Here is a 21,154-nt window from a genome sequence, read left to right as displayed (position 1 = left end):
ATTCATCCATCCATCTAGGCATCCATTCATGTATCCCTTCATCTATCCACATAGTTATCCAATCAGTTCCTGTTTAATTAATATTTGAAATTAACCATGTCCAGTATGCTCATCCATGTCTTCATCTCTGCACAATAATGATGCCTAGTTATTCATTTCTGTTTAACACATTATCTACCTTGTGGCCGAAGGTGTAGTTTGAAATTAGTTCTTTGTTCCCTGAGAAATATCAATCTGATGTTATCAAGTTTTGTTTTCATGAAATGCAGAACCCAGAAAGTCTAATGTCATGCTAATGTCTCAGTCTAGTGTAACGATCAATTATTCCTTCCTTCTCTCTCTCTCTCTCTCTCTCTCTCTCTCTCTCTCTCTCTCTCTCTCTCTCTCCCTCTCTCTCTCATTCAGGACCATGTTTAGACCCGATTATCTCGCCACTTTATGCCTCCTCTTTCTGGGCCTCCTCCAGATACAATTTTCTCTACTCTGCTCATTTTGCCAAACTCCATGGTAAGTTGCCAGATCAGAGGCTAATTACATCTTGCCTGCTCATCTTGCCAATAAAATGTGTAAGCTTAAAATAAAAATGGCAGGATAAATACAACACTTATGTGTATGTGTAGGGAGCAGTGGCTGGTCTCCAGCGCCCGGAGACACACAGCCATGGCTGCAGATCAATCTGGGTAGAAAGTATCGGATCGTCGCAATTGCCACACAGGGTACCTTCAACTCCAACGACTGGGTGACAAAGTACACACTGCTCTACGGGGACCGTTTTGATGCGTGGACTCCTTACATCATGAAAGGAGGCAACATGGTAATGTCAGCATGTGTTCAATGTTTTTTTTTTTTGGTGCGTAACAGAGTTGGAGCCTTGACGTTAAGATCTTTTGTCGTCTTTCATGATCCACAAAGGTCCGGTGTGCCTGAAGGCGTTCCTTCCATCCAAATAAGAGCTAGTCATTTGCTCTTGCTTAAAACCCCAGGGTCTGACAATATACAGAATGTATTGGGGCGCCTTTATGGAAGATTTATAAATCATTCAAAGAGGTTTTAGGAAATAACTGAATGTCCACATTTAGAATTCTTTTAGGAAGATCCTTATAAATGACTCCACAGGTCAGGATCATGATCTTTTTCCATCATGTTGTCGATCATAATCGTAATATTCCGAGACTAGTTTGCACTGTAATTTGACACCCAAGAATAACAGGTTCTCTTGCCTAGAACTAAGGGGCTTAGCCCAAACATGTTCCAGCATGAATATGTCTCTGTGGACAAAGTAAGTTTCATGAAGACGTGGTAAAAGCAGCATCCTTCACAGAGACCTGACCTCACCTCACCGAGCACCTTTGGGATGAACTGGAACGCCAACTGCATGCCAGGCTTCCTAATGTTCTTGCGGCTGAATGAACACAAAGTCTACATGAGTGGGCAATAAATTGCCAGTAGGCAGAGGAGGGTTTGTTTCAAATAGAAAGGTCATTAAAAGGGTTGGAATTAGGGTAAGGGTTAATATTCAGCCCATTTGGATCTGGCTCCACTCTGCAGACCATTCTTACCACTCTTAATCTTTTTAGAGTTGGGGTTTAATGGAGTGCAAGTACATCAATCACAAATGCCTGGATTGTTCAGACATTGCAGATTTATTGAGAGTATATGTTTGTTATATAGATAAAAGTGGTCTTCCTTCCTTTTCTCAGACATTGCCTGGAAACTGGAACTACTATCAGGTGAAGAGGAATGTCTTTCACTATGCCTTTACTGCTAAACACCTGCGCCTCCTGCCTATGGGCTGGAACACGGAAAACGGTGGAAAGATTGGCGTACGGCTCGAGGTCTACGGCTGTCCCTATGGTAATGAGGGCTATACGTCTATATAAGATGGAGTTCAGTGATTCAAATGTAGCTTCAGATGCATTTGATTTCAATTCTGGTAATTGCATTTTTTTGGAAAGCCGCTCAACAAGGTAGTTTCTGTCAACAAAGCATTTCCATATTTTATATTCTCTTAGCATATCTGATTGCCTTTCTCACCTTTAACCTCTGACCCACTGGCCTCTAGACTCATACGTGATGCATTTTGAGGGGGACGACATGGTGGCATACTCCTTACCTGGTGGGAAACTAAGAACCTTGCAGGACCACTATGCTTTGAACTTTAAGACTCTCGAGAAAGATGGTGTGCTGCTGTACAGTGAGGGCATCCAGGGTGACTCCGTCATGCTAGAGCTGAACACCGGACGACTCTACCTGCATATGTCCCTGGGTAAAGAAAAATCAAGGGCTATAGGCGTATAGATATGGGTTTTGAGGAAAAGAAATTCGTTGTGTTGATGATTTCACTGTCTGATTTTACAGGAAGCAGTACAGTGCACAACATGGATGGCATGACCACAATGAGGCTGGGGAATCTACTAGACACACAGCACTGGCACTATGTTACCATCAAACGCTATGGCAGAGACCTCAACTTCACGCTAGACAGCCAGACAGAGAGAGTCCTCCTCAATGGCGAGTTTAACTACCTGGACCTGGACAACCAGGTGTGTTCACTAGGCATGACAAATCAAATGGCTGAAGGAATAAACTGGATTAGGTCCATTTTTGGTCCATATGCTGTATTTGGTCCATATACAATATTTGGTTAATTTTGGTCCATATACACCTATTTGGTCTATAACCAAAAATGAGATATTTTTATTTTCTCTGAAAACTGAGAGTAAATGAGCAAGTAATAAATTAGTAGTAGGTGAGAATTCCGATAAACCAGAAGTGGTCTAATATTCTGATGATGGGGACATCCGGTGGTGTGGGGTGGAAATTTCAGGTCAAAAAATGACACTTATTTTAAGTTTTGTTGAAATAAGTGTCACTGGGACTTTAACTAAGATCATTTATTGTCCATTTTCTCTTCAGATATATGTAGGTGGCGTTATTGAGAAAGACTCACCTCACCTGCCAGGTAAGGTCAACTTCCGTGGCTGCTTGGAGAATGTCTTCGTCAACGGAATCAACATCATTTACAAGACCCAATACCAAGATCCTGATGTACGGTTCGCTCCCAAAAAGGTAGCGTTCTATTCCAATCAGTTACCTCAAGGGCGTTAATGATATACAGTACATTAGCTTGACGCTTATTTTGGTGAATTGTCATTCTATACGGGCAGGATAAAGACCAAGGAGGATTTTTGTAGCACATCCTGTGTCTCAAACCCTTTCGTTGTTTCATCCCATCATAGAAAAAGATGCACTACACGTGCCGTGACCTCCTGTGGAGACCCATGACCTTTGCAGGGCCCAACAACTACCTCCAGGTGCCTGGGTTCTTTCGAAAGAGCCGACTGGCAGTGAAGTTCAAGTTCCGGTCTTGGGACTACACAGGATTGCTGATGTTCACCAGGTTTGCTGATGAAACGGGCTCTCTGGAGCTTGGATTGAGTGAGGGTCAAGTCAACATCACGCTCACACAACCAGGGAACAAGAGACTCCGCTTCGCTGCAGGTAACATTCACGTCTGGTCGCTGATCCACCTAAAGTTCAAGGCACCAGTCTCCAATGAATTGTAATAATTTGAAGATTTTCTTGTAGGTCACATCCTTTATAATTGTTGGAGATTTTTGGATCTGTGAGTTTGGGTCTTTATGTTCTGAGAGAAAAGACATGAAAACACACCCACTGGTTGCATTTATAACGTTCTCTAGAACGTTACTCCAGAGTTTAGGAGCAATGTAAGAATTTCTTTTTTTCTCTGGCTGAGCTTCTGAGAGATCCTTGAGATTAAGAGCAGCTCTTCTCAGGATGGAGTATACTGCCTCAGGATATAATGTATATCAGAGCTAAACCATTTAGGGCTTTGTAACAGTACACTGTAGGCTATGTGGAACTCGCAGGGCACTATAAATAATGTACTTTGACGTTCTTTTCCTGTTAAGCATGTACACAGTCCAATTTAGAGGCATGTTATGCAGTCATTTCAAAGTGTCTCATAGGGTTAGCATAGGTCATATTTTGGATGTTAATTTATAGTTAGAGGTGTTACACTCAGGTCCCTAAATGCAGCTTTTGCTCGTGCGGTCACATCAAGTTCTAGGCTAAAATGTTCAGAGAATTAGGTAACAAAGTTTCCATCCACAAAAGCTTCATGATAGTGTTGAATAAACTGGAATCATTATAAAATCATTATTCTTGTACATAATCGGTGTGAAAGTCAATGTTATGCCTGCAAATGACATGTTTAATGGATTGCATGGGCCTAAAAGGGAACCCTGTTGGACAATATAAAACACTAGTTTAAAAAATTGATGCAAAAAAAAAAAGGGTCACATCTAGACCAGGCAAGATGGTATACGCTATATGGCCAAAAGTATGTGGATAGCTGACCATCACACCCATATATGGGTCTTCCTCATAGTGTTGCCACAATGTGCTTGGAAGCCCATAGTTGTATAGAATGACTTTGTATGCTGTATGCCTTCACTAGAAATAAGGGGCCTAAACACCTCTGGGATGAACTGGATCATCGACTTCAGGGCTTCTCACCCAACATCAGTGCCTGTTCCCACTAAAGCTCTTGTGGCTGAATGTGCAAAAATCCTCACAGCAACGTTCCAAAATGGAGGCTGTTATAGCAGCATAGGGGGTGGGGGATATTGGGTGTGTGGGTGGGGGTGGATGGTCAAGTCCATATATTAATTCCCATGATTTTGAAATGAGATGTTCAACAACACATATAGGTGTGATGGTCAGGTCTCTACATACTTTGTCAATATAGTGTATGTCTATGTAACCGGAGCATCTACTTGTGTCTGGAGCATGATACTCCAACCGTTTCGGATTACTCTAAATTGAAGTTACATAAACACTTGTTTTGATGTCCCATTTTGTGTGGCTCGTTCCAAGGATATCGTTTAAATGATGGTTTCTGGCACACGGTGGATCTGGCGGCCAGAGACAACTTGCTCTCAGTCACCATCGACGAGGACGAGAGCTCTCCACTGAAGATCACCAACCCGTTCGTGGTTCGCACTGGAAACACCTACTTCTTTGGAGGCAAGTAATGACAGCAATATTATATATATATATATATATATATATATATATATATATATATATATATATATGTTTTTCAGCAAGCTAGCAGAGCATGGGTGTGATCAGTTTTGTTTTTGGCTCAGGCTGTCCTAAGACCAACAATACGGCACGCTGCGTGACCAAGCTGGCGCGCTTCCACGGCTGCATGCAGCAGATCTTTATTGATGACGAGCCTGTGGACATCGACGTGATGCTGCAGAGGAAGTGGGGCAGATACACGGAACTACTGCTGGGGACGTGCGGTATCACTGACAGGTGTGTGTGACAATCCATTCCTGCTTGAGAGGTTTGGTTATGCATCCCTAGTTTGAACAGTGATGACTGACAAATCTCAAAATGTCAAAATGTAGGTAAATATTTAATAGAAATCATATGCGGACTGAGACTGCTGGTGCAGCTGGTTGACTTTAGCGCGCAATAACAAATGAAGATAATAAAACCCATCATTCAGACGTGACAGCTTAAGGGCACCACAAAACACATTTATATCCTGTTTAAACCCCTCAGAGTCTGTTCCCGATATTATATCTGCATGACTAAATGTCCTCTAATAAAGAGGTATTCATCTTGTAGATATTTGCCAGACACTAGAGATAATATCTGGTGTTTTCCATACAGTACATAGAAGTCATGTGGGCACCCATATCATAAAGCGTATACAGTATATAGTAAATCTAGTCTACGCTATCACCATCAATGTGTGTATGTGACAATCTCAGGCATGTTTAACAAATCTGAGACAACACAAATAGTGTAGAGGCCACGTAGATCCAATAGGAGTCGAAGTGTTTGGCTTCCACACAGCTCATTGCCATTTTTTTCCCCTCTAATAACAGTTTGACCTTGTGATTGTTTTTCTTTGCCTTACTATGGTTACTACCCATTTTTTAACTCTATTTTCTAGTTAACAAAACAGCATTGCATTGGATTTTTTCAAATCTGTTTTTGAATGATTTATTATCTAATTATCTAATTTAATGTCGGACTGTTAAAGTAATCACCCCTGCGTGCTATTGATGCTGTTGTGCTGTTGTGTCTGTGCTTCATGAAGCAGATTCATTTCTATTTATATGGACGATCGTCTTTAATGATACGATGACGACATACATGTCTTCAACGAGAAGCATTCCGCTTATGCTGCTTGATTCACACAGCTATGAGTCTGTCTCTCTCGGGCGCTCTCTCTCTCTCTCTCTCTCTCTCACACACACACACACACACACACACACAAATACACACAAGATGTTCAAAAGGGGTTTCCATGGAACCAGTTCAAGAATGAAAGCATTTCCTACATCAACACCATAATATGCCTAATAGAGCTGACTCACATAGCTCTCAATATTCTCAGTGTGTGTGTGTGTGTGTGTGTGTGTGTGGTACAAAAACATTTCTTTAATGTTTTAAACAGTGTACAAGCACTCCCAATTTACAACCCCAATTCTGAAAAAGTTGGGACAGGATGGAGAACGCTAATAAAAACAAGAGGAGTGATTTTTATGAATGTACTTTGACTTGTATTTAAACAAACAAACAAAAAACGTATAAAGACAAGTTATTTGATGTTTTATCTAATCAAATCTATAGTTGTTTGAAGATAAACGTTTATTTTGAAATTGATGCATGTAACACGTTCCAAATGAGTTGGGACAGGGGCGGTGTAGGACTAAAAGAGATGTGAGAAGTTGAAATAAGAAGGTGATGTGAAGCAGGTGAGGCGATCGTCTAATCATAGTATATAAGGAGCCTCCAAAAAAGGTCTAGTCCTTCAAGAGCGAGGATGGGTCGAGGCTCGGCGATCTGCCAACAGATGCGTCAGCGAATAATCCAACATTTGAGAAGAACATTCCCCAAAGACAAATCGGTAGGATTTTGGGAATTTCACCTTCTACAGCGCACGATATAATTAAAATATTGAAGGAATCCGGTCAAATCTCGGTGCGTAAATGGCGAGGCTGAACACCGCTTCTGAATGCGCGTGATCTCCGACACCTCAGACGTCACTGTGTTAAAAACCGTCATGAGTCTGTAATGGAGATCCTGACATGACCTCGGGAATACTTTGCTAAACCTTTGTCATTCGACACCATTCGCCGCTGCATCCACAGATCCAAGCCGTACATCAACACTGTCCAGAAGCGCTGATGCTGTGATGTCAGCGATTTGAAAAACAGGCGACAACGGAGTTTTAAAATTTCCCCACCTTTCTAAAAGCTTTGTTTTTAATGCATTTTAATGCATTTTTAATGCAGCAAAAACTTATACGGTTTCAAAAATATCCCTATACCTACAGAAGGGGCCTTAATATACTGTATGCTTCCTTCTAGTATTATTTCTTGGTCCAGATAGCACTATGGCCCCAAACACTTTGACGCACTGCATATCCATATTGATCATCTGGATGAATAGATATTTTCTTAAAGGAAATGAAGATAAAAGAGAAAGTCTTCTTGTTCTGCCTCATTGTAATAGAGGAAAAGCTCTATCTTCCTTCACCTGAGAAACACGACTTACGCAGGACTGTATATCAGTTTCCATGCTGCTTAGAAGCTTTCTTGTGCAAATATAGCCTTGCTACACAAAAGAAATGATTGACTTTTAGTGCTGTTCTGAGCTTACTGCTGTATCAGCCAGGCTCTAGTGATTGATTTATGGCTTGGTGATTTTCAGGTGCGCTCCGAACCCATGTGAACACGAGGGCAGGTGTATTCAGTCCTGGAATGACTTCCTGTGCATTTGCAACAACACAGGCTACAAAGGAGAAGTGTGCCACAACTGTAAGTACCACTTTCACAACGCTGTACTTGTTAATTAAATGGTCTTGTACTCCGTTTCTCTGTCCTCACAATGTCCTTTTCTTCGCAGCCGTCTATAGGGAGTCGTGTGAGGCTTACAGACTGAATGGAAAGTATTGGTCAGGCAACTACACCATAGACCCGGACCTGAGCGGCCCACTCAAGCCTTTCACTGTCTACTGCAAGATGAAGTGTAAGACAACATTTTCTCGTTGGTCATGGTGGCAGGCTTTCTTCACATTTTACAGCTAGGAGTCTAGCATAAATAAGGTATCAAGGTAATTAGTATTGGAACTAGAAGTAATTGCTATAACCTGACAATAACTAGAGCACGATACTAGACACATAGATCAACTAGACAATGCTAGACTATTAATCACACAGTATGTAGTTCAATGTAATACTGGCCTCAAGAGTTTGGTGTGCAAGACAGCTTCAGGGCTCACGATTCAATTATGCAGTCTGGTTATTGCCTAAGCCAAGTTTCATGTGTTTTCCCATCGTCCCCATGGGTTTCCTCTGGGTTCTCCAGTTTCCTCCCACGTCCTAAAAACTTGCCAGTAGGTAGAGTGACTAATCTAAATTGGCGAATTGTTGTGAATGAGTGTGTGAAATGCCTCGTGATGGACTGCTGTCCCATCCAGGCCAATATTCCATCCTTGCCCCCAGTTTTTCAGGGATTGATGTGGCCAGATCCATCATGGCCCTGACCAGGATAAAGCAGTTCATGCAGATGAATGAATGGCAAGGGGTAGAACTAAGGTGCAGACATTCTTAATCTGGGGAGGTGGACCATTGGGTACTCACTTCAGGGATTAGATCAGTGGCATTTTTATGTAGATTATATTAATAATCCACATAAAAATTCAAACAAAATTTTTTAACCTCTGTTTCATTTGTAGCTTCATAGTCATAATCCTGTACATGCGCTCTACAACATAATGGGATTGTAGAGCCTAGTACACAATATGTCCGCTCTAATTGATGTTTGTTGTTCATTTTAAACATCATAAATGTATTATCACTTTAATAGTTCATATTGAATGATACTGAAAAAAGGGCACATGGTGCGAGGTCGCACGGTGGCTTAGTGGTTAGCACGATCGCCTCACACTGGGGTTGGGGGTTCGATTCCCACCGTGACCACGTGTGTGGAGTTTGCATGTTCTCCCCGTGCTGCGGGGGTTTCCTCCAGGTACTCTGGTTTCCTCCCCCAGTCCAAAGACATGCAAGGTAGGCTGATTGGTGTGTCCAGAGTGTCTGTAGTGTATGAATGGGTGCCCTGTGGTGGATTGGCACCCTGTCCAGGGTGTACCCTGCCTTGTGCCTGATGCCCCCTATCCCAGGGATAGGGGGCATCAGGCATCAGGTTCCCTGTGACCCTGAAAAGGATAAGCGGTATAGAAGATGGATGGATGAAAAAAACGATGCCGTAAATACTCATAGTAGCCCATTTTCCTGCTATTAAAAGGTAGGAAGTGTGAACCACTGGATCTTTCCAGTAAATGTTCAATAGTAATGAGTGTAAAATCCCATTTGCATAAGCAATTTATTCACACTTGATTTAAATGTACATTTATTCATTTAACAGACGCGACAGGAAATATAAGCAAAGCGGTATATCAAGCAGAGAACAACACAAGTAGTGCTACCATACAAGATTTTAGGACCATGCAGTTGTTGAAATGTAGTCACCCCAAGGCTTCTGGCTGTCCTGGTTGGCTTGGGTGTGGTCGAGCCTAGCTGTACGATGAGGTTGTTGTTGATTGAGGGGCAGGCAGGGATGACGAGAAGCTCAGTTTTTGCCAAATTGAGCTTAAGGTGGCGTTCCTTCATCCAGTCTGTGATACGTGCTAAGACTGATGGATCTTAAGGCTGGAAGCAGTGATATGAGAAGCCATGAGACTCAATCACAGGCCCCACAGATGTAGTATAAATCAGAAAAGAGCAGTGGGCCCTGAACTGATCCCTCGGGAACCCCACTAGTGAGTTGCTGTGATTCAGATACCCCTCCCCTCCATGATTCCTTGAAGGATCCGGCTGAGAGATAGGATTCCACCCAGCGCAGAGCCGCACTGATGATGCCCAGACCAGAGAGAGTTGACAGGAGGATCTGATGATTTACAGTGTAAAAGGCAGCAGAGAGGTCAAGTAAGATGAGGACCGATGATCTTGAGGTTGATCTTGATAGTTGTAAGGCTTCAGTGATGGATAGAAGAGATGGAAAGCAGTGATGGAAAGAAAGCAGTCTCCGTGGAATGACTGCTTCTGAACAAGAATTCACATAGTTCACATAAATGATACTAGATGTCCTAAAGATGTCCATTCACTCAGCATATTTCAGATGTCAAGTGTGTTTTGTGCTGTTATTTTTAACTACACGAGAGCGCTCAGGCAATTAAGCAAAGTCATTTTCTATGAAAGGCTCTGTAACGAGCTAATCAAGCACTAGAAGACTAAACACAAGCCTGCTTGCTCACGAAATCAAATGGAGCCTGATGAGAAATCAGATAATGAGCTTCCTCACTCATTCTTCAAACTCTTATCTCTAAAATGCAGCATTATTGTATATGTTGGTGTGGCTCACTGGACAGCCTTTATGAAAATGTACACACAAGCACACTTATTAAATATCTGGAGCAGCAGCTGGATCCTTTCTGAAATACATTCCCCGGCTCATTAAGTCTGTTTTCTGTTTGTCAGTGAACAAAGCCTGGACGATTATTGAGCATAACCGCCTCGAGAGAACTAAAGTGACTGGCTCCAGCTTGGATCGGCCATATATAGGGGACGTCCGTTACGTGAACGCCTCGTGGGATGAGGTCACTGCTTTAGCCAACACGTCGCTATATTGTGAACAGTGGATCGAGTTCTCGTGCTACAAGTCCCGCCTTCTAAACACTCCACGTAAGTGTCTGATTGGATGACCATAGGCTGACCGTAATGGAGCGGATCTTTAATAAAAATTTTTATCTATGTACATTCTTAAACTCAATATGGTCTGAATTCTGGTGAAAATGGCTGACGTTATATTCAGAATTTTAAGATATAAGGCAGAGTACATACTCCTCCATTGATACCGCTCTGCTTCTTAACCTCCTTTTTCCTATTTTAGATGGAAGGCCTTATAGTTTTTGGATCGGCCGGCATAACGAGAGTCACGAATACTGGGGCGGGTCTTTCCCTGAGAGTGGGAAATGCGGCTGTGCGATCAATCAAACCTGCACTGACTCCAAGTTCTGGTGCAACTGCGATGCAGATTATCGCCAATGGTAAGAGGGAGAAAGAATGAATATACAGTATGAATGAATAAGTGGGTGTAAATATATAGAAAAATCCTTATAAATGAGCAAAAAATACATGAAGTCTACAGAGAGCATGTGCCACTATCGTTCGACAGCATTAAATTGTATTTAGGGAAGGTTACTCAAAAGAAGGGTACTCGTAATTGCTTTTGGGCCATCACACATGCTAATTAGCTTGCTTGTCTGTTAAACAGGTATGCAGATAAGGGCTACCTGATGTTCCGGGACCATCTGCCTGTCAGGAGAGTTGTAGTCGGCGACACAATCCGCCCAGGCTCAGAGGCCCAGTTCAGCCTCGGACCACTGCGCTGTTCTGGAGACAGTGAGCATTCTGCACCATGCTCTAAAAATAGTCAGAGTATAATTATGTCAGATGTTTCTTGCCAAAACATGTTGTTGCCACATCATTTCAAATGGTTTCTTGCTATAACCAGTCATTTGCTTTACAAATGGATACATTTATTTGAAACAGCTGATGAGATACTGATATACGAAATATTGAACCTTGATATCGACCTCCATAAGTAAGTAATGTCTGTTTGACTGACAGTGAAATTAATGTACTGTACATTTTTAAATCATTATTGTTTGGCACTAAATAATTAACAGTAAGTACTGAATGCCCATTTGATTTCAAGCAAAAGGCTGGTCTCTGACTCTGGCTAAATTGTGCACCCAGTCAGTGGGCTAAAATTGACAGGAACTCTCACAGGACACTGGTGGGACCTTTACTTGTCAGGATTGATACGGTTAATAATGCAAGGAAAGGCATTAGGAAAGTCCAGGAAGTGTATTTTATTCTATTTCTGAAGACTATTTAGTGTTTGTGTCTTGCTCTTACAGGGAGTATCTGGAATACGGTAGCCATTACCAAGCCCACCTATATGACCTTCCCCACCTTTAAACCCGGCATCAGCGCTGACATTACCTTCCACTTCAGGACCTACCGCACCAACGGGGTCTTCCTGGAAAACTCCGATGACCATCTGCGGAATTTCATCAGGATCGAGTTGAACTGTGAGGTTTCAAACGAAAGCAATAAAAAATATATAATGTAATAAAAATGCATGTATGCGGAGGTCCTCATAACCAGGAGGGGTGCTAAACATAGCACACGTTCACAGCTCTTGCTCTTTGTCGCTCACTCTCTCTCTCTTTCTCAGCCACTACCGAGGTGGTGTTCATCTTCATGGTGGGTGACGGGATTAGGAACGTGACCCTGCGCACCACCAAACCTCTCAACGATAACGAGTGGCACTACGTGGAGGCTGAGATCAATGTCAAAATGGCACGGCTCAAAGTGGACTTCTATCCCCCGGCTATCCACAAGTTCCCCGGTCAAACCTACATCACCATGGAGTTCACTCAACCCCTGCTCGTAGGTGCGAAAACAAGTTATTGTGGTGTTTCGGATAACGGAACTGTGAAAGGTATCACATTTCGGTTCGCCCACGGTCGGGGTGTTCGGTTTTATCCGCAAAGGGATGGTACTGTATATGGCTGCAGGTTTTCCTTCCAACCAAGCCGGAAGGAGCCTATGGAGAAGATTCCATGTCAGATTATTTCAAATAGTTTCCAGCCATTAGGTCTCTGAAGACTTGTTTTCCTTTGTGCAGGCGCTGCAAATCACACTCTGAGGCCCTTCTTGGGTTGCCTGCGTGGCCTGCGAATGAATGGCGTCCCTGTGGATCTGGAGGGGAAGGTAGACGAGCGCACTGGGATCCGGAGGAACTGCACTGGAGCGTGTCTTAACGCCTCCATCCCCTGCAGGAACGGAGGGCAGTGCATCGACGGCTACGCCTCATACTCTTGCGACTGCAACAACACGGCCTTCGACGGTTATTACTGCCAATTAGGTGAGTCATCAAATTCTTTTGCATAGCTTGTCGTTATGGATGTCCTGTATAATATCTTGACAGTAAGAACCGACTCGACTGTGCAACTGTAATTCTGGTCCATCGCTACACTCTTGTCTGGTCTCAGATATAGGAGCGTTCTTCGACGTGGGTGCTTGGCTGCGCTACGACATCCGTAAAGAGCCCATTTCAGAGGACGCCTGGTGGGCTAACTTCTGGATCGAGCCGCACTGGCACAACTTCACGCTGGGCTACAACACCACCACCGATGACATCGAGTTCAGCTTCAGCACCCAGCAGACTCCGGCCGTCCTGCTGTACATCAGCTCCTTCCACAAAGACTACATCGCTGTGCTGCTCAAGAAAGATGGTACACACATTCACACAAACACTCACACACACACACATTTGTCGAAATGCCTAAAAAACTATGACCAAAATAGTCAAATATCGAACTACGGGACAAATTCATACTCTTACAAGATCTTAAAAATCCTTTAACCAATCATCAGGGCAGCTATTACATTACGGTTGCTGATGAGGTCACTTCCTGTCCAGGTACCCTCTCCCTGAGGTATCGTCTAGGTTTACTAACACATAAATTTCAGCTGACCACCAGGAACCTGGCTGACGGCTTCCCTCACTTTGTCAACATCACCAGGCACAACTACACAGTATGGACCCAGGTACGATTTATAATGCCTAAAGGTGCAGTAGTTTAAAGAAAATAACAAGCGGTGTAGCTGTAATGCATCCCCACATCTGTGTACACTAAAGTGTAGCTGTATTTTAGGTGGATTACATGGAGCCGTGGGTGGAGAGATTAACTCTCGGGGAGATTCCCAGATTTGACTCGCCGAAGAGTATCTTTCTTGGCCGCGTCATGGGTAAGACAAAGACTGACTGTTCTTTTGTTTGTAACTGTTTGTGTTCCTCAAACGCACTAGCAAATTGAATCTTTAAAGCTGCAGTATGTAACTTTTGGGAATTTCCACATTGGAGAACCCTCGAATAGAAATTTGTTTTTGAAGTAAAGTAAATTATTTTATACCATAGCAATGTCGCATTCTGCATTCCGCTTGGTCAGAAGCCGAACCAGTAGTACCAGTAGTACCAGTAGTACCATCTTGTATAATGGTTAATATGGTGACGTTTTAGGCAGGAAAGTCTTCAGGACAGAGGAGTTTGCATACACACTTTCCAGTTTGTTTGTTTTTTTCAATAAAATGACAAGCTGCTGTTCTGTCTTCTAAACTTTAAGAGAGAGGAACGAAGATACGTATATACGTAGATGCTTTAACAAGAACTAACTTGTTCAAATTCGTGGACGGTCCACATCATCCAGTGTAGCTATAAATGCTAAAAAGCAAGACGTTTTGTCCCATGAATGAATTCAAATTGGTCAGAGATGGCAAATTGCTGTGCGATAAAAGAAAGGAAACCCTTCGGGAATGTGCTTTTACGGGAAAATAATCAAGGTACTGACTAATGTTTAACGTTAAAGAGTTGCGTATCGCTGTTTTACGGTAAAGTGCGGTATGATTTAGGTTACTGTTGATGTTTACCCTCTGCTCGTTTTTCTCAGAGGTCGGTGATATCGATTACGACGTTCAGAGACACAACAGTCCGGGTTTGGTGGGCTGCATATCCGGGGTCCGTTATAACATCTTCGCACCGCTGAAGGCGTATTTCCGGCCCAACGTCACCAACCCACCCGTCACCACCCAGGGCTACGTGGTGGAGTCTAACTGTGGCGCATTCCCTCCTGTCTTGGGCTACGTGCCCTGGGAGGATGACCCCTGGTTCACTGGACTATGTAAGACTATCGACTTTTTATCACTCATGATGAACATGCATGTCAAAAATGTTTAGATATTTTCCTCTTAGCGTCTCGTTTTTATCAAATTGCCTTTTTTTTGTGGTTATTACGCTTTATGTAATGATGTCATTTCCTTCTGAAAAACCTGCTGTTGTATGAGATTCGCTTTGCGTTTAGCACATTTCCATCAGGGGTTTACAACAGATCGCAAAATGCACACATGCTTCTTGCTTTTTTGGCAATAAAAAAAAACAACCCCCCCCCCCCCACCCCCACCAAAAAACAAAACAAAACAACGTTTCGGCTATAGTATTTGCAACATTTAATGTATTGACAAACATCTCAAATCTTCTTTATGTGCTAGAGTCAAATGAAAAATAGTTTTCTTGATTATATTAAAATATTAATATTAATGATGATTCCAGCCTCTATATTACTTTAATATAAATAAATATATACTATAAAACTAGGATAGAAATTTGGATAATAATAATAATAATAATAATAATAATAATAATAATAATAATAATAATAATAATATAAAATGCCATTTTAAACTAAGTCAATAGTTTGTGATTCTATATATATATATATATATATATATATATATATATATATATATATATATATATATATATATATATATATATATATATTTATATTTTTTGCTTCTTTTGCAGTCTTCTATTATATTCACGATGATGTGACTCCGCCCTGGATGACGTGTAAGTGTTCATAATTTCCAGAATGTTTTTCCAGTATTTTTCCGACGCCGTATGCTTGTTTGATGAAATGTCTCTGCTCTTCATGATAAAGCACTTCATAAACGGGTTCTTAATTCACTCAGTCATGCCACAGATGCATCTCCTTCTCTCTACGTTTTTATCTCTTTCTCTCTCTTTTTAGTTTCTTGATCTTTCTTGAGCTCCCATTGGCTGGTGTTAAATAACAGCACTTTTTTTTTTTTTTTTTTTTTTTTAAAAAAACAACAACAAAAAAAAAACAGTTTATTATTAATCTTAGATTATGTGAAGTGTCTGGCATTGTTGTTACTATAGAAATGATAACGTACTGTGTAAGAGTAAGTGCATTTATATATATATATATATATATATATATATATATATATATCTTAGCTGCGGTTATTGAAAATGAATCAACAACTTCTGAAAAATCATCACTGAGAATTCAACCCTGTTGTGTATATGATGTGTGTGTGTGTGTGTGTGTGTGTGTGTCTCCACAGTGATTGTCACGGTGTCTCTGATGCTGCTCTTCCTCGTGCTGTACGGCATGTACATTTACCTGTACAGATACAAAGGCAGCTATCACACGAACGAGCCGAAAAACTTGGAGTCACCCAGTTCCTCACGTCCTCTCACCGAAACACTGCGCAAGGAGAAGAAGAACCTGCCGGAAATCCAGGAGGAGGCGACGGGTGATTAACATCTTGAGAGAAACAGGGTCTGGGGGGAGGGGCTGGTGGGGATTACACAAGGTGAGCGAAACAGGAAACAGGAAATGAAGAAACGGATGGAGGAAACGGGTTGAAACAGGAAAAGTTACGATTATAGAACACGCCAATATTTTTGCTTTATATTTTTCATTGATATTAGTGTATTTGTGTGTGTGTGTGTTTTTTTTTTTTTTCTGCCCCTGGTGTTAATTGGGTGTTAATCTGACATCTGGTGCTTTTTGGCTAAACATTTGCAGGGTTCAGATCCGTGTCCTGCAATGCGATGCTGGCCAAAGTAAGTGCCTCAGGAACCCGAAAAGTTATAAAAAGCAGCATTTTTGCTAATGTACATGTTTACAAAGATCGAATCTATTTCTGGTAACCTATATGCTGTTGTATGCAAAAGTTTGGGCACCCCTGGCCAAATCGCAGACACGTTGTTGATTTTTTCTAAGTGAAAAGAAAAGTAAAAACAACATCCCCAGAGAACTACTCAACAGCTTACGCAAATATTAACGCATAGTTACTTTATATATTTGAAGAACTTAAACGCTACGAGTCCATCTATTCTTCTTTAATGAATTTTCCCCCAGTCTTCCTCGCAGAATGTTTCTAGCTCGGAGATATCCTTGGGCCGTCGTCGCACAGACCATGTTCTAGTCAGGGGACTGTGACGTCCATTCCACAAGCTTCCACTTTCATTACTTAAAGTAGTTCATGGTGGGTTATGAGATACAGGTATGCTTTGGATCATCGTCCTTCTGTTTCTTGACTGACTGTGCCACACAACCCCAAAGCATGATAGATCCACCCCAAGGCTTAACAGTTAGCAAGGTGTCCTTTTCATCGACTGCTGCTCCTATTTTTCTCCAAATTTCTCTCCTTTGACTTATCTAGATATTTTATTTGCATATATCAGACGTTCACCTTTGCAATGAGGTTCCAGGTAAGGAATCCTTCTGATGACTCTTCCATGCAGATCAGGTTTGTGCAAGCGATGTAAAAGGCACAGAACGGTCCACACCCTCCTGCAGGTCCTTAGTGCCATACAGGGATTTTAACAGCACCTCTTAGTGACATTCAGATCCTCAATCAGCCGCTTAAAGGAGCCCATGGTTGTTGAAAGTGAGCACACGGTTTGAAGAGTCAGAATTGATTACCCTCTGGATTTATAATGGCAATTCTAAACAATTCACCAAATATAAAGTAGCTATGCACTATTGTTTGCAGAAAAGTGCTATTTAAAAAAAAAAAAAAAAAAAAAATTGTTATATGCTGGCGCACGGTGGCTCAGTGGTTAACACGTTCGCCTCACACCTCCAGGGCCGGGGTTTCGATTCGCACCGTGGCCCTGTGTGTGCGGAGTTTGCGTGTTCTCCCCGTGCTACGGGGGTTTCCTCCGGGTACTCCGGTTTCCTCTCCCAGTCCAAAGACATGCATGGTAGGCTGATTGGCGTGTCCAAAGTGTCCGTAGTGTATGAACGGGTGTGTGAGTGTGTATATGATTTTCCCCTGCGATGGATTGGCACCCTGTCCAGGGTGTACCCCGCCTCGTGCCCCATGCTCCTTGGGATAGGCTCCAGGTTCCCCGTGACCCTGAAAAGGATAAGCGGTATAGAAGATGGATGGATGGATGTTATATGCTGAAAATGTTGTGTATACTTCTTTTCGCTTCAAAAATGAAGAAAAAAAAAATAGAAGAAGGATCATTTGACTAGGGGTTTGTCCAAACCTTTGCATACAGCTCTATGGCTTTCAGCGGACATATTTGAAATATTCATAAAAGCTGATGGGTTAGAAATCTATATTTGTTATATTACTGCCTTCATCAATGCTTAGTGCTCGCACATACAGCGGGACCATTTAAACACTCTTTGAGCTTTGCTCAGTGTGCTTAGCACTTCTGATCTCTGTAATTGGAGAAATAGTATTTAGAACGAAAGAGAAACTAGTAATATAGCATAAATATATATCGACGTACCGGCCGCAGAATAATAGCAGATTTTATTTATTTACTTATTTTAAATATGGAGAAGAGCCATAGTGAGCTTGGTCATGCCCGTATTAATGTTAAACGTTATCTCGGTCTTCCCAATTATACAGAATCGAAACCGAACCTCAACTTTTACGAATCCTGCCCTGTGGAATGAATATGAGAAAACTGTTATGTGTTTGATGTCAGTGCGCCTTGACTCAGGGTTGAAAGGTTCCTCTCACTGTCTCCACTCGTACAGAACATATCATACAGTCAAGTCTGAAAGTCTCGTTTATGATCCCACGTTTTATTCGCGCGATCCCTATTAATGTATCAAGAATACATTATTTATCTCCATTTTAGCTGCCAGAGAAATCTCACTTCATTCGCCTCATTTTCACTTATCGTGTACAGTCCAAAAGTTTGTACCACCAACCCCAACTCCACCCCCAGGCATAAAGTGCTGACGCAGGTGACTTCCGTAAGTGTTATAAAAATAAGCACAAACTACTGTAATGGCTCCTGTTATGGAAAATGTATCAGTTGATGAACCAAATCCCGCCTTAATTACTCAATCCTACATCCTTCACCATGTCATCTCAGGGAGATTTTCCTTGCCACTGTCACCTCTGGTTTGCTCATGAATGCTCTAAATCTACATACAGGTTTCTAGAAGTTGTTGAAAGTGCTATAGAAATAAAATGGAATTGGATTGAATTGAATGCAGCCTGTGACCTGTTTTGTTAACTGAGTTTAAAATACAATACAAAGTCAATGATGGGTTTTCATAACGGAACAGACTTCTGGACTCGACTGTTAAGTTTTGACGTCGACCGATATCGTATCGTCACTCCGGCATTTTCAAATTGGAAATGACTTCCTGAAGCTCGTTTTGTTTTGTTTTTTCTCCCTAAAACGACCTTCCAAATCCCACAACAAGAGTGGAAGCACTGAGAGGAATTACTCATGATTAGTTGCTGATGTCTTCGTGTGAGTTTGTGTGTTCGGATCCGAGCTCAAGCTGGAATCTGATATGCATACGTGGTCAAGCAATTATTATAAAAGCCTACCTAAACACACACACACACACACACACACACACACACACACACACACACACACACACACACACACACACACACACACACACACACACACACACACAATATTTTGTCCACATCATTTCCAGTTATCGGGATGGGTTCAAATCAAAATATCCTTTCCTCGCACTGCTGTTTTTGTTGAAGCACGTAAAGATATAATGCTTTTTAAAATCCATGTAGCACATCCCGTCTTTGATCATATCGGTCGTTTCTTTTTAACTAAACTTTTCTTTTTCACCAAATATGTAAATGAAGTAGAGTGATGGTTTAATATTGGGGTAACTCCAAGGAAAACTCTACCCTGAATGACTTGCACATTAATCTTTTATAATTAACACACAAACCCGAGTGGCAATTTATTTGGCTATGAAATTCTCATCTTTAATTTATTTATTCATTTTCATATGATTTATTTACATGTGATTCATTTACATGTGATTCATTTTCATATGATTCATTTACATGTGATTCATTTTCATGTGATTTGTTTACATGTGATTCGTTTACATGTGATTCATTTTCTTGTGATTCATTTACATGTGATTCATTTACGTATGATTCATTCATGCATGCTTCATTTACATGTGATACATTTTCATGTGATTCATATTCAAGTGAATCATTTTCATGTGATTCATTTACATATGATTCATTTATATGTGATTCATTTACTAAGTTGCTTCTCTTTAAATCCAGCTTTAGACTGTGATATTACAAAGGTCTTTCCAGATTATTACTTGCTACATTGTATGAAAACAGACACTCTAAAAACAGATTCGCAATTAAATAACATTACGCTGATCCAATTCACATCCACCAAACTCCCACACCCAAAGTCACCCAAAGTCAGGCAATGAAATTCTGGAGCTTATTTATTTCTTTCACATTCTTTCTCCGACATGTTGGTCTATTTTCTCTTTGGTTACCAGTCTGCCATGACTCGGAGTTGTATGACTGCATTGCATTCTGGGATTCTGAGCCCAATGTTTGCACCATACTACTCCGAAGTTGGATTTGATTAATATGTTTGAGATCGATGATTATTTATTTATTTATTTATTTATTTATTTATTTATTTCGTTATTTTTTTTCTCTCCACCAAATCACCATTTGTAACTGTCCTAGCAAAAGCAGCGTCTTCCTGTTACGTCAGCACAGGGAATTTTTCATGGAAATAACAATAATACAGCACCGACCAACAAATTATCACTCATGTGTTTCACAGTGGAGTTTTCCTTTGATCTTAGCATGACAGTTTTTGCTTTTGCATCGAATTTGGTGGAGAAATGCTGCTCTATCCGGAACAAAAATCATCGTTGACACGTTTCCCAAGCGAACAATTTGGCAAAGTGACGTCGTTTCACATAATAGTATTAGTAATCTTTGTGGAAAAAAACTAATTGCCTCTAAAATGTGGCTTTGAATCCATTTGTAACGGACATGCGGATATTCGTACCAAACAAAGTGCTTTCGTGAGGTTATAAAGTTAAAGATATTCGAATCACATGATTTTATTTGGGTTTAATATTAGAGCACAATTTTTTTTTTTTCATTTAGTCTTAAAGTATTTTCAGTCACATAAATAATGAGTTTTTTTAAATTCAGTGGTTTTTCCACCAATTTACAGCAAGTAACTAACTAGTTCCTCTCCAATTTCGATAATTAGAACAAATCAGCCTCACGGAGCAGACAATTATTATTTATTTAACAAAAAACTGCAGAAACCATGTGGGGAAAATGGAGTGCAAGCGTTA

The 21,154-nt window shown here is 41.2% G+C and overlaps 1 protein-coding gene across 1 annotated transcript in view; it reads left to right on the top strand.

Moving 5' to 3' along the window:
• cntnap1 (contactin associated protein 1) overlaps nucleotides 1–20,000 on the top strand; it is a 32,458-nt gene extending 12,458 nt beyond the window's left edge. The window contains exons 2-24 of the mRNA XM_017484770.3: nucleotides 406–507; nucleotides 621–814; nucleotides 1,701–1,854; nucleotides 2,063–2,266; nucleotides 2,359–2,543; nucleotides 2,917–3,069; nucleotides 3,240–3,501; nucleotides 4,900–5,049; nucleotides 5,175–5,346; nucleotides 7,762–7,868; nucleotides 7,957–8,079; nucleotides 10,590–10,793; nucleotides 11,002–11,158; nucleotides 11,386–11,513; nucleotides 12,035–12,208; nucleotides 12,355–12,573; nucleotides 12,808–13,047; nucleotides 13,175–13,417; nucleotides 13,606–13,733; nucleotides 13,841–13,934; nucleotides 14,633–14,863; nucleotides 15,547–15,591; nucleotides 16,113–20,000. Of these exons, the coding sequence (XP_017340259.1) occupies nucleotides 406–507; nucleotides 621–814; nucleotides 1,701–1,854; nucleotides 2,063–2,266; nucleotides 2,359–2,543; nucleotides 2,917–3,069; nucleotides 3,240–3,501; nucleotides 4,900–5,049; nucleotides 5,175–5,346; nucleotides 7,762–7,868; nucleotides 7,957–8,079; nucleotides 10,590–10,793; nucleotides 11,002–11,158; nucleotides 11,386–11,513; nucleotides 12,035–12,208; nucleotides 12,355–12,573; nucleotides 12,808–13,047; nucleotides 13,175–13,417; nucleotides 13,606–13,733; nucleotides 13,841–13,934; nucleotides 14,633–14,863; nucleotides 15,547–15,591; nucleotides 16,113–16,312 (3,869 nt within the window). The 3' untranslated portion in view covers nucleotides 16,313–20,000. The remainder of the gene's footprint in view (nucleotides 1–405; nucleotides 508–620; nucleotides 815–1,700; nucleotides 1,855–2,062; nucleotides 2,267–2,358; nucleotides 2,544–2,916; nucleotides 3,070–3,239; nucleotides 3,502–4,899; nucleotides 5,050–5,174; nucleotides 5,347–7,761; nucleotides 7,869–7,956; nucleotides 8,080–10,589; nucleotides 10,794–11,001; nucleotides 11,159–11,385; nucleotides 11,514–12,034; nucleotides 12,209–12,354; nucleotides 12,574–12,807; nucleotides 13,048–13,174; nucleotides 13,418–13,605; nucleotides 13,734–13,840; nucleotides 13,935–14,632; nucleotides 14,864–15,546; nucleotides 15,592–16,112) is intronic.
• Nucleotides 20,001–21,154: the final 1,154 nt, after the last annotated feature.

This window comes from Ictalurus punctatus, chromosome 2 (genome assembly GCF_001660625.3).
Source record: "Ictalurus punctatus breed USDA103 chromosome 2, Coco_2.0, whole genome shotgun sequence".
NCBI classification, from domain to species: Eukaryota; Metazoa; Chordata; class Actinopteri; order Siluriformes; family Ictaluridae; genus Ictalurus; species Ictalurus punctatus.
This window is presented reverse-complemented; position numbering and strand designations above follow the sequence as displayed.